Source organism: Podarcis tiliguerta, assembly GCF_965153285.1.
Source record: "Podarcis tiliguerta genome assembly, chromosome: 10".
NCBI lineage: Eukaryota > Metazoa > Chordata > Lepidosauria > Squamata > Lacertidae > Podarcis > Podarcis tiliguerta.
In genome coordinates, this window is record NC_139543.1 from 50,047,656 (window position 1) to 50,061,512 (window position 13,857).

Genomic DNA, 13,857 nt, shown 5'->3' on the forward strand with positions numbered 1-13,857 from the left:
GAACTGCAATTCTAAGTGACCATAGAATCATAGAGTTTGGACCAGAATAAGATAACATCAAGGAAAAAACTCCAATGATTTCAATGTGAATATTATGCCATTCAAAACAAGGACTGACTTTGTGATGGCACTGTGATTCTAGGATTCTGAAGATTCACATCTTTACCCTGCCCTGTGACACCTGAGATATGTGATACCCAAATTTCTGTGACTTTGATTTGTTTTAACTATTCTTAGTATTGGATTTTTAAATGGAACCTGCTGATTGAGGGTGGGTTAAAAAAAAGGGTATTGCTGTTGTTAATAATTATAAAAGCTTAGAATGAGGGCTTTGTTTATTACAGTTTTTTGGGGTTTTTTATACCGCTAGCTTCTTTTTGTATTTGCTTCTTTTTCTTTAGTTGCTGGTAAGAAATCTACAGTTTGAAGATGGAAGAATGATACCAGCATCTAAATACTTCTCCGCTGATAAGCTGTCTGCCATAGAACTTACTGAAGAAGAGAAAGAGATGGCAGAAAATATCAAGGTAAACAATTTCTGTGTTTTGAGAAAGAAAATCGATGAACGTGTGCAGTGGGCTTTTAAACCTGGAGGCACACACTGTGTTTTTTAGCCTTTCTACAAAGCCTAGAACATTTTAGTATGCTATAAATAATAAATAAGGTTCCACACACTTACCTGGGAGTAATTCTCTTTGAACTCAGTGAACAATAATCATAGAATCACAGAATTGTAGAGTCGGAGGTGGCACAAAACTCCATAAATCACTGGTCCCTTCCTCTGGATCAGCCTTGAGGGGGGGCCCCTGCCTCTGCCACAAATTCCTCAAAGTCCTGCCAGCCCCTGACAGGTTCCATGTTCAGGCTATTCCAAGCAGAACCACAAGTGGTGTGGGAACTTCAATAACTAGAGAGAGGTGGCCATGAGGATGCATATCATTCATTCATCAAATGTATATCTAGGCCTTCCTCTCGGAAGGATCGTAGGGCAGCTGTCAACATGAGATCCAATGAAACTATGTGCAATAGCCAATAATAATAAGTGGGTAATAATAATAATAATTTCTTACTTATACCCTGCCCATCTGGCCGGGTCTCCCCAACCACTCAGGGCGGCTTCCAACAGAATATTAGAAACACCATAAAACATCAAACATTAAAAACTTCCCTAAACAGGGCTGCCCAGAGGTTTTCTAAAAGTCAGATAGTTGTTTATTTCCTTGACATCTGATGGGAAGGCATTCCACAGGGTGTGCGCCACTACCGAGAAGGCCCTCTGCCTGGTTCCCTGTAACCTCGAGGGAGGGAACCACCAGAAGGTCCTCAGAGCTGGACCTCAGGGCTTTGGCTTAACATTGCAGGCTAGTTGGGAAGTCCATAGTAGGACCCAGTTCAAAGATGTTTCTACAATGCATGATATGTAGACCAACTTGCTTCATTGGTAGATGGATTTGTTTGTATCATTGTTTCACACATTTCCCATATCTTGCAGTCCATTTGGAAGGGAATTTTGAGCAACGTGGCTGTAATTGAGGATACCACGGACTTCTTTAAATCTGGAGCTTCTTCTATGGATGTTGTTAGGTAAGCCAACCTCCTGTAAGGTCTCAACTCAGAGATGCTGGAAGAAGAGCCTAACCTTCTGAAGCTAGCCTGTCGCTTCCCTCAGGTGTCAGCAGTGTTGAAGGTAAGATGCAGCTGCCAGTCTGGTCAGCTTCTGTGCATGGAATTGTGGCGGAAAGGGCACTGTTTCATTTTTCACCTCAGGCAACAAAATGTCCTGGGCTGGCTCTGGTCAATTGCAAGCAGGCAGACATTTTGGCTTGATCTTTGCTGCATTGTAGAACCACCATAACACCAGTCCCAGCTTGAAGGCCAGGAAGGGATCAAGTGATCTTGGGAGCCAATAGGGTCCCATCTAGCCTTATGTTACTACTACCTCTAGCCTAACTCCTCACTTTGAGCAATTTGTCACTCAGTGTAAGCTAAGTTGCTTGAACATAGCCTGAATCCACTCTTGCACCTCTGCTGAGATACACCTCCAGGTTGCCAGCTCTGATGTCTCCCATTTAAAACAGTGTGGCTCCAAAATGCCATTTGAAAGATGAAGACTCAAATGACTCATGATGTAGTCAGTGCAAAAGAGGAGGAGAGAGAGAAATGAAAGCAGCCACATGCGATCGTCCCATTCAGTTTTTTTATTGATTTCACTGTTTTGGTCAACTTTCACTTATTTGATTTCTTTGTCTCCCAAGGATGATTGAAGAGATTAAGCAAAAATGTGGTGAACTTGAGCTACAGAATGAAGATGTCTATATGGCGCCCAAGTTTGGAGAGTTCATCCAAATGGTTGTCAGAAAGCACAGGGGAGAAGGCAAGGAGGAAGAATTAGTAATTGATTATGTTAGTAGCTTATTTTTTTTTCCATTTTCTTTCATTACACTAGTAAATTGACAAGGTGTGTAGTAAGGGAGAAATTTTACATTGCAAGGACCCTCTGTAGAACATAGTGCATCCCTGGGCATACATTGGCCCAGTTTGCATGTAACACTAAGCCAAGCAAACGTAGAAATATGTAGGCTCTCAGAGAGGAAATTGCACCCACTCTGCTCTTTGTTGAGTCCGGCGGCTGCTGCTGCTGTGAGCTGAGCCATAGTTTGACATAGTGTGCTATGCTTTTGGACTATAATTCCCATCAGTCCCAATTGAAAGGCACCAGGATAGTAATATTGATTCTAGTACAGTCATACCTTGGAAGTCGAACGGAGTCCGTTCAACTTCCAAAACATTCAGAAACCAAAGCATGGCTTCCAATTGGCTGCAGGAGTTTCCTGCAGCCAATTGGAAGCTGCAGAAGCCACACTGGATATTCGGATTCCAAAGAACGTTTGCAAACTAGAACAATCGCTTCCGGGTTTGCGGCATTCGGGAGGCAAAACGTTTGACTCGCAAGGCGTTCAGGATCCAAGGTACAACTGTAGCTGTTAGAATCAAATCACCTGACATATAGATAACTTGTCTGAAGGTAAACTGAAGATTAAATCCCACACACTAATCGATGGGATCTCAAAATTACATTTGGATCCTAATAAGGGCTACAAATGAATTGTAACCGTTCAAAATATATATTTGTTCTGCTTAATGTTTTCTGCAGGAAGTTCATTGGTCATAGTCCACACATGCTAGTTCAGAGGACAAACTGAAGCTTTTTGTTTTGCCGTTAGGTTTCAAAAGATGTCAACCGTATGACTGTGAAGATGCCATATCAGTGTTTTATTAATGGGCAGTTTGTGAATGCTGAAGACGGGGGAACATACGACTCTATAAATCCAACCGATGGATCTGTGAGTTAACCCTTAGTGTCCACATTGTCTTTCTCTGAGTTCTTTGTATCTGGATTATGCAGAACTCTTTAAAATGTAGTAAATACTATACAAGGAATCGCCCCCATTGTGCCAGAGCAACCTGTTTGAGGATCTGAGTTGAAAAGGCAATAACACACTGCCACTGGTCACAATGTCTACAAGTTGTATGGCCAGCTGGGATAGAAAAGTTCTAAATTAGGAGGTGCCAAAATTTGTTCATCTCTCAGCCGCACTGATGGAGTGATTCTCCATCCCTTCTCTTCCCTGTTGTAGTGTAGTATGTTAGAGTGCAAGGCAAACTCCCATCTCCTTGCCAGTGGGGCTTTACAGAATGATGTAATCATAGAATTGTCGAGTTGGAAGGACCCTCAAGTGTCATCTAGTCCAACCCCCTGCAATGCAGGAATCTCAACTAATGCATCCAGGACAGATGGCCATCCAATCTCTGCTTACAAACCCCCAAGGAAGGAGATTCCCCCACCTTCTGAGGGAGTCCGTTTCACTGTTGAACAGTTCTTACCGTCAGAAAGTTCTTCCTGATGTTTAGTCGGAATCTCCTTTCTTACATCTTAAAGCCATTGGTCTGAGTCCCGCTCTCAAGAGCAGAAGGATCACAGGGCCTGATCCCTGCAGCGCTGGATTTAGGGTGGTGCGGGCAGTTTCCCTGCACAGGGCGCTGAGCCCAGGGGGCACAAGGTAGAGAAGATCCATTTGTTGGGCCAAATTTTGTCCTCGTACATGGTGCCATATTATAGATGATTACCTGTGACAGTTCTAGGCTGGCACAGTGATTGGGTCCAACACCAGCTTGAGATGACTGTTGAGGCTGACTTGGGGTCCAGCGGATCCTGGGATGACTCAGCCTTGCCTGCACCCCACCCTTGGAACATCCCTTTTACAGGGTTTTCCACTAGGCTCCCCCAGCAGCAATACTGCCAGGTGGAAGGAGGAGCTTTATACCAACAGAATGATGCTTGTATATTGTTGTTGTTGTTGCCTGGGATTGCTCTGCCTGCTGACATCTCTGCTTTGGAGGAAGGAAGCTCAGCAGCAAGGTTAATTCTGACGAAGCCTCTCTCTATATTTATGGCAGGTGATTGCCAAAGTGTCGCTGGCTACAGCGGCCGATGTTGACAAAGCAGTTGCGGCAGCGAAGAATGCCTTTGAGCATGGTGAATGGGGAAAGATGAATGCAAGAGACAGAGGGAGAATATTGTACAGGTATGGCATCTCTAAGAAACCAGTTGCAGCTCTGTATGTTCCAAGAATTCTGTACATATATGATTCTGGAATTAGTAAAGGAGCAGAGTTCTGATTATGAGCACCTGCCCTAAAGGTAAAGGGACCCCTGACCGTTAGGTCCAGTCATGGCCGACTCTGGGGTTGCAGTGCTCATCTTGCTTTATTGGCCGAGGGAGCCAGCGTACAGCTTCTGGGTCATGTGGCCAGCATGACTAAGCCGCTTCTGGCAAACGAGAGAAGTGCAAGGAAACACTGTTTACCTTCCCTCCAGAGTAGTACCTATTTATCTACTTGCACTTTGATGTGCTTTCGAACTGCTAGGTTGGCAGGAGCAGGGACTGAGCAACGGGAGCTCACCCCGTCGCGGGGATTTGAACCACCAACTTTCTGATCGGCAAGTCCTAGGCTCTGTGGTTTAACCCACAGCGCCACCCGTGTCCTGACAGCACCTGCCCTAGGAGCACATAATTATTCATTGAATTGTTATTGCATTGAAATCGGTGTCGGGGACTGGCGGGACATTGATGAGTGTCCACTGGGGGAAGGGGGGGCTGCAGTCTGACTTGGGAGAGGGGGGCAGTGATTTGTGGGGAACTGTACCAGCCAGGTGGCAAGAGTCAGAGGCAGGGGAATCTTCAGAGGTGGAGGGTGGAGCACAGGATGGGTCAGAAGAAGAGGAGGAAGAGGCAGGTCAGGCAAGCGAAGTACCAAGTGCTTCCCCACCCTCTCCTGCACCACTGTTTCCCAGAACCAGGAGGGGATTGAAGAGGGAAGAGCGAAAGCAGCTTCCACACAGATGCAGTCTCTGGATACGTGTGTGCATCCCTTTGGGAGGAAGTACATAAACTGGTAGAGTGGCTCCCTGTTGCTGCAGCTGCTCCATAGAGCACAGACCTGAGAATAGCTGCCTAGATGCTAGACTGGGGTGTGTTGGTATTCAGAGCCATAGAAATGATTGTGTCAGCTTTGACAATAGATGACTATCTGCCGTGTGCATTCCTTCGTCAATTGGCAATCCCTTGACAATTGGCTTCCTGTGCTGCATTTTTCCTGCAGATCCCTCTTTTCTTTTATTTGCATGCAGTTTGCCACCATTTGCACACACACACCCCCAGCAAGTTACCAATGCAAATAAGCACACATGCTCCTATGTGCATTGATCAAACCACCCTCAAAAGGGAATCTTGATTGTTTCATTTACATCAAGATTCCATTTTTGTGGATGTTTTAATCAGTGTGTATTTGCAGAACAGCACATTGTAAGGAAAATATATGTGAACTAAATACTGCACCAAGTTTGTTTATGTGCACTAATTTGAATGGCACCCGGAAAACAAAAAGGGAAGAAATGTAGATTTCTGACACATCTGTCTGCTTCATAGAAAGACCTGGTAATTCAGAACTTCACGACCCAGAGAAGAATCTGGATTTGGGGGGGCGGATTTCTGTCTTTCCTCCAAGGTGCTGAAGCTGACATACATATATTTCCCCCATTTTATCCTCACAACAACCCTGCAATGTAGGTTAAGCTGAGAAATACAGTCATACCTTGGGTTAAATGTGCTTCAGGTTGAGCGTTTTCAGGTTACACTCCACAGCCACCCGGAAGTAACGGAGTGTGTTACTTCCGGATTTCGCCACGTGCGCATGCGCAGACGCTCAAAATAACATCACACGCATGCGTGGAAGAGGCGAATCGCAACCCATGCACATGCAGACGCACAGACGTGGGTTGCATTCACTTCAGGATGCGAACGGAGCTCCGGAACGAATCCCGTTCGCATCCAGAGGTACCACTGTAGTGCCTGGCTCAAAGTCAGCCAGCGAGCTTCACGGTCCTAATCTGACACAGTTTTACCTGGCTCTTTCCTGCCCCTCTGATTTCCTCTATGTGTGCATGGAGATGTAGAATGCTTTCCCATCCCATCTTCAGTCACGATTCTCAAATCACACACTTTGGTCATTTCACTAAAACCATTGGTTCTACTCAAAATATTAACGAATCTGCATCATAAATTCTGCTATTTGGATACAGGGCATCACAGACACACCATTTTTTGTTTTACATTGTATGTCATTATTTCATTTTAAAGACTTGCAGATTTGATGGAAGAACACCAAGAGGAACTGGCAACCATTGAAGCTATTGATTCAGGAGCTGTTTACACACTGGCTTTGAAGACCCACATCGGAATGTCAGTGCAAACATTCCGATACTTTGCTGGATGGTGTGACAAAATACAGGCAAGCTAACATTTGAGTTGGCCTTGATCCTTGGGAAAACAACTAGGGGATTCATGCTCTTGCACACATTGGTCCTTTTCAGAGAATTAGCATGGGTTTCCATCGATATATTTTTCCTATTCATTTGATGTATGAGAAAAAATATATCCTTCCAAGATCCTGCTTGTTGCAGGAGTATCATGTTGTCACACGTGATTCCTATAGAATCAGGGTGGTGGTACAGGCGCTTATTAAGCCTGCTAGACTGCGAGGCCATTTTAAGCAAGCTGTACACTGCTTTCTGTTACCTGATGTCATATGTCCAGGACAGAGATCTGTTATCGCCATTCTCAGCCCTAAGACTGGAGATAAACGTATCTACAGTGTTAGCACTGTGGTTGTTAGTACAGTACAGTGGTGCCTCGCAAGACGAAAAGAATTCGTTCTGCGAGTCTCTTCGTCTTGCGGTTTTTTCGACTTGCAAAGCAAGCCCATTAGCGGATTAGCGGATTAGCGCTATTAGCGGCTATTAGCAGCTATTAAAGGCTTACGGGATTAGCGGATTAGCTGCTAAAAGGCTATTAGCAGCTTAGTGCCTTAGAAAAAGGGGGTGGGGAGCGAAAAAAAATTGCAGGAATCGCAAGACATTTTCGTCTTGCGAAGCAAGCCCATAGAGAAATTTGTCCTGCGAAGCACATTGAAAAACAGAAAACCCTTTCGTCTAGCGGGTTTTCCGTCTTGTGAGGCATTCGTCTTGCGGGGCACCACTGTACTAAGATCAGACATACAGTAAGTCTCTGCCTGCTCTCTGGCAGTAAATAGAAGGTGGCGGCAATCCATGGCCAGGAATGAGCTGGGGGGGGGGGAGAGGCTCCTAGCAACACAGATTATCAGCTAAGCTTACGTAGGGCTATGGAGTACCACCTAAACAGCATTAATGTGACTGTTCATGCTGGAATTCCCTCTTTAGGCCAGAGGGACATCACCTGATATTCCTCCAGACTGTCAGTATTTTGCAGGAAGGACTGAAGTGTGTAGATTTAGGCTGGAGGATGGATGGCATCTAACAGATTGAGGTTGAATCATGACAAAACAGAAGTACTGTTTTGGGGGGACAGGAGGCGGGCAGGTGTGGAGGACTCCCTGGTCCTGAATGGTGCCCCTGAAGGACCAGGTGCGCAGCCTGGGAGTCATTTTGGACTCACAGCTGTCCATGGAGGCACAGGTCAATTCTGTGTCCAGGGCAGCTGTCTACCAGCTCCATCTGGTACACAGCCTGAGACCCTATCTACCTGCGGACTGTCTCGCCAGAGTGGTGCATGCTCTAGTTATCTCTCGCTTGGACTACTGCAAGGCGCTCTATGTGGGGCTACCTTTGGAGGTGACCCGGAAACTACAGCTAATCCAGAACGCGGCAGCTAGACTAGTGACTGGGAGCGGCCACTGAGACCACATAACACTGGTCATGAAAGACCTAAATTGGCTCCCAGTACACTTCCAAGCACAATTCAAGGTGTTGGTGCTGACCTTTAAAGCCCTAAATGGCCTCAGTCCAGTATACCTGAAGGAGCGTCTCCACCCCCATCGTTCTGCCCAGACATTGAGGTCCAGTGCCAAGGGCCTTCTGGAGGTTCCCTCACTGCGAGAAGCCAAGTTACAGAGCAACAAACCCACTTTAAAATAATTGGACTTTTAGCAGCTAGGAAAGTGACAGGGAAAAGCACTAAATGGTGTGGGAGAAATAAATGATTAAGAGGAAACAAACCAGAGGAAAAGCTCAATAAAGACTGCATATAATGTAACCTCCAAGTAAGCTTGTGCAAGCAAATCAATAAACAGGCCATCTGGAGGAGCCTGCTAACAGCAAACATGTTGTTCAAACAAATGTGATGATATGATGGATGCATCTTGTACCACCTTAATTTAAAAATAATACTGATTGCTTTCTCATATAGGGGTCTACCATTCCAATTAACCATGCGCGGCCAAACCATAACTTAACTTTCACCAAGAAGGAACCCTTAGGGTAAGACAAATTCTTCTTCTTCTTTTGCTAATGGAATTAGATAAGATTCAGTGTTTTACTAATAGCAAATTTCTTTGAAAAACCAGTTTTACTTCTGTATTTTTCCCCCTGCTTCCAATTTAAAGTGTCTGTGGAATTGTCATTCCCTGGAACTACCCTCTGATGATGCTCGCGTGGAAGAGTGCGGTGTGTTTGGCTGCTGGCAACACTTTAGTTCTGAAACCAGCACAGGTAAACATCAAGCAGGCTGACAATGTCTTGATATATGGCATTCCTCCAGTCTACAGTAGGGGTAGGGAACCTCATGTCCAGGGGCGAAATGCAGGCTTCCAGGTCTCTCTGTTGAGATTCTGGGATATTCTGCAGGCCGCACCTGCTTCCCAGCCACACCTCTCTCCCCAAACCACACTCTGTATTAGCCCTCTTTTCCACCTACCTTGCACTTTTGCCTAGCGGGAGTTTACGCCAACAAGGCTTGGAGGGAGTCAAGAAAGGGGATGTGCAAGTCGGGGATGTGTATCCAGAAACAAGCCTGCTGTACTAAAGCAAATTCATGTTCATTGCCCCGCCCACTTTTGCCTCTGACCCCAACCACCACCGACATGTGGCTTCAGGCTAAAGAAGGTCCCCCCCCCCACTTGCCCCAGACCGTTTTTACCGATGTCATTGTGGTGATCACACAGGGTCCCCGGATGTTTCACTGTCTATTGATCCCTGTGCCACCAGTTTATTTCTCGCTGCCACCACCCAGGCCCTACCTGAGTCCAGTCAGGGTTAAATTGGAACATAAACTTTGGTTTATTTATTGCAGTTTAACAAGCATGTGGTTTCATAAACGGTATTGGTCAATTACAATCTTGGGGTGCCTATCCAGACCTATAACTTCCGCTACCTGCTCTCACTCACTAAACCACCTCTCAGATATTTACTTGTCTTCCTAGCCCCTAACTGTTCCTGACTCAGTTTATTTCTCTACACTAACTCAACCTACCCACAAACTCTATCCCAATTCACTCCCATTCCACCCAACTCCCAACAAACTCCTCCCTTTGCCCCTCCCAGAGCTGGTTTTATAGTCCTTCTGACTCCACCCCCTGGGTCCTGATTGGGTAACCTGTTTAACTATTTCACCTCCAGCACTCTCATATGTTAACGTCACAGTCATCCACTGATTGACCTTGATAGAAATTGCACAGATAAAGGAAGAATATGCCATTGTTGAAGAGGGTTAACAATGGAAATCACATTTCACACTCTGAGGGGGGAAATCCTACCAGGGACATCTCAAAACACTTTGCCGCCTGAGTCAAGGCAGTGCGCTCTCCTTTTCCCTGCACAAAAGCTGACCAGACAGGAAACTGAATCTTACTTCAAGACTGCTGGTGATGATGGGGCAGTCACACACAATTCTGTCCTCCAGCATCAAAAATACAAAGGAAGGTGTTATAACTCAACTAAATAAAATCAAGAACAATAAAGAGAGAAAGGGGCGGGGGAATAATACAATTCTTTTTTTTAAAAAAACCTAAACCATGCTAAACCATTTTGTAAACATTGCAATTTTCCTTATACCATACGACACATAGATCATCTGTGTTGGTTTTATGTTATCACAATATTATAATTGGCTTAAACTGTCTTCTGTTAGAACCTTCTTTGCCTGTATGTCTGCATACCAAGGCAGGCAGTCTGGTAAAATCATGGTGTGTGTTTTCACGTAGGTAACTCCACTGACTGCCTTAAAGTTCGCAGAGCTCTCTGTGAAAGCAGGATTTCCCAAAGGCGTTATCAATATTGTACCTGGTTCAGGTAAAGCAGTGATGCAATGGTTTCTCTTTTCTGTTCAAAGAGGATGGAGGGAATGGGGTGCAGCACAACTAAATCACTGAAATAAACAAAGTCCGCAATGACACTAAAGCTCAACATTTAATTATACTTATGTTACAGGTTCAACAGGGCAACGCTTGTCCGATCACCCAGACATTCGTAAACTTGGGTTCACTGGCTCAACACCAACTGGGAAACAAATCATGAAGAGGTAAGGTATTCACTGCCCACCCCCACCCCACCCCCATTTTTGCATGCTGTACATTTTTAGAGCATGGCCTTCACATGGAGATGTTTTCGTACAGCCATGAGCTGCGTGGCTTTTGCAATGTGTCTCCCTACACTGACAATAGAAAGTACAGGGGTATCTTGGTTCTCAAACATAATCCATTCTGGAAGACCGTTCGAGTTCCAAAACATTAGAAAACCGAGGTGCAAAGGGCTGTCTGCAAATTCAAATGAGAAAATTGAAAAACATGCAGCAGAAGCCGTTCAACTTCCAAGGCATGTTTGAAAATGGAAGCATTTACTTCCGGGCTTTCGGTGTTTGGGTTCTGAAATGCTCATCAACTGAGACGTTTGAGAACCAAGGTACCACTGTAGGGGTGGAAGAACCTGTAGTTCTCAAGATCCCGCTAGACTACAACCTCCATCACCTCTGACCATTGACCACATTGGCAATAGGCTGATAGGAATTGGAGTCCAACAACACCTGGCATGCCACAGTTTCCCTGCCTCTGGTGTAAAGAGGAATCTGTATGTAGAAATTGATTTGGATGCTACTTTTCCTTTCATGACTAGAAAAGAGGTCCTCCACCTTCCTTCCCCCCCCCCCCCACAAAAATCTGCTGCTGCAAGTTGGGTGACCTTTGGAAATAGCATGGGCTATGGTGCTGGGCAAGGGCTGCAGGCAGATGGTGGATATGGTTCTCTCCATTATGTGAATGGAGGAGGAACTTCGGACCTGAGCCATAGTAAATGTTCAATCTGTAAATAGAACTTGATTTATTTTGGTACCAGTCATGGCTTCCTGCCAAGAATTCTGGGAGCTGTGGTCTGTTAAGGGTGGTGATGTTGTTAGCAGGGGTGGATTTAGGGCTGTGCAAGTGATGCGCATGCACTGGGCACTGTCTCAAAGCACTGTTTTTGGGAAGGAGGCATGAGGCCCTGAGACTGTCCTAGAGTCCTCCCTCCTCAAAGCCAGATTTGGGGAGGAGGTGAGAGGGCTCTAGGACCCTGCCAGAGCACTTGTAAAGATAAAGGTAAAAGACCCCTGGACAGTTAAGTCCAGTCAAAGGCAACTATGGGGTTGCGGTGCTCATCTTGCTTTCAGGCCGAGAGAGCCGGCGTTTTCCACAAACAGCTTTCCTGGTCATGTGGCCAGCATGACTAAACCGCTTCTGGCGCAACGGAACACTGTGAGGGAAACCAGATCGCACGGAAATGCCGTTTACCTTCCTGCCACAGCAGTACCTATTTGTCTACTTGCACTGGCGTGCTTTTGAACTGCTAGGTTGGCAGGAGCTGGGATAGAACAATGGGAGCTCACTCAGTCGCAGGGATTCAAACTGCCAACCTTCCAACTGGAAACCCAAGAGGCTCAGTGGTTTAGACTACAGCGACACCCAAAGCCTCCTTCCCAAAGCCTCCTTCCCAAAGCCAGGCATCTCCTTACTTGCCTTTGGAAAGGGGGGGGGGCGCATGCCAAATTCTGGCCTCGAACAGGGATCTATAGTACCCAAGTCCACCACTGTTGTTAATATAATAATAATAATAAACTTTTATTTATATCCTGCCCTCCCCGGCCAAAGTCGGGCTCAGGGCGGCTAACACCAGATATATAACATTAGTATAAAATCAAACAATAATTAAATTACCTCCTAAAAACAGGTCAAAATCAAATTAAAGTCTAATTAGATGGCTTTCCGCAGGGTTAGGGTTGGGTTAAGAGGCCCCTATTCCCTTCACAGAATATGCTTACTTATATACTGTAAGTTTATTAAGTTCCCTTCACTGGCTATCAGGAGGAATGAGACTGAATTCTGAATGCTTTCATTATAATTGTTACAGCTGCGCTGTCAGCAATCTGAAGAAGGTTTCTTTGGAACTGGGAGGAAAATCCCCGCTGATCATATTCAACGACTGTGAACTTGACAAAGCTGTGAGAATGGTAAGTTGCCTTCGAAAAGGCTCTGGTGAACTTGCTCCATAGTATATTGTACATTGTGCTGCTGCTCTAGAGAACTGTGGTTGTGAAACTGCTCTGAAATTATAATTATTTATTAAATTTGCTTACCGCCCTATACCCGTAGATCTTGGGGTGGTTCACAACGTAAAAATCACAAAATCCATCATAAAATAAAAACATAGACAACCCAACCCCTTCCCCTTTACCTAGTAAAATACAGAACATTTTAAATTAATAGTTAGTAGGGGGGGGAATGCTCATATTCACTGTATGTTTTATATGTTCAGTGGTGGTGTAGTGGTTAAGAGCGGTAGACTCGTAATCTGGGGAACTGGGTTCGCGTCTCCACTCCTCCACATGCAGCTGCTGGGTGACCTTGGGCCAGTCACACCTCAGAGTGTTTGCTGTGGGGGAGGAAGGGAAAGGAGAATGTTAGCCGCTTTGAGACTCCTTAAAGGGAGTGAAAGGCGGGATGACAACCATATGTCAGGAGTGCTCTGATGGTGTTTCCTGCTTGGCAGGGGGTTGGACTCGATGGCCCTTGCGGTCTCTTCCAACTCTATGATTCTATGATTCTATGATATCAAATCCAAACTCTTCTCCAAACTCTTCTTCTTCTTCTTCACAGGCTTCCATATAGAAAATGAAAATGGAAGGAAAAAATAGCTTAAGATAACCAAAAAAAGCATGTTCAAGGCGTGTTCTTTTTCTTCCAATGCAGGGCATGGGAGCTGTTTTCTTCAACAAAGGAGAGAACTGCATTGCAGCCGGCAGACTTTTTGTGGAAGAATCAGTCCACGACGAATTTGTTAGGAGAGTGGTAAGAAATTTAAAACGTGAGATTAAACAAGATTTTTGCCTTAGGAGCCTTTCCACTACACACCAGACGTAGCCAACATGGGGCCTTCCAGAGGTTGTTGGACTCCCAGGCTACCTGGCCCAATGATCAGGGATGATGGGAGTTGTAGTCCACAACATCTAAAGGG

The 13,857-nt window shown here is 45.4% G+C and overlaps 1 protein-coding gene across 2 annotated transcripts in view; it reads left to right on the forward strand.

Moving 5' to 3' along the window:
- ALDH1L2 (aldehyde dehydrogenase 1 family member L2) overlaps positions 1–13,857 on the forward strand; it is a 31,027-nt gene that overhangs the window by 12,987 nt on the left and 4,183 nt on the right. For both annotated transcript variants that reach the window (XM_083401262.1, XM_083401263.1), the window contains 12 exons: positions 402–527; positions 1,493–1,584; positions 2,256–2,403; positions 3,225–3,344; positions 4,459–4,586; positions 6,701–6,851; positions 8,786–8,856; positions 8,982–9,087; positions 10,578–10,665; positions 10,804–10,894; positions 12,754–12,853; positions 13,593–13,691. In XM_083401262.1, coding sequence (XP_083257388.1) covers positions 402–527; positions 1,493–1,584; positions 2,256–2,403; positions 3,225–3,344; positions 4,459–4,586; positions 6,701–6,851; positions 8,786–8,856; positions 8,982–9,087; positions 10,578–10,665; positions 10,804–10,894; positions 12,754–12,853; positions 13,593–13,691 — 1,320 coding nt within the window. The remainder of the gene's footprint in view (positions 1–401; positions 528–1,492; positions 1,585–2,255; positions 2,404–3,224; positions 3,345–4,458; positions 4,587–6,700; positions 6,852–8,785; positions 8,857–8,981; positions 9,088–10,577; positions 10,666–10,803; positions 10,895–12,753; positions 12,854–13,592; positions 13,692–13,857) is intronic.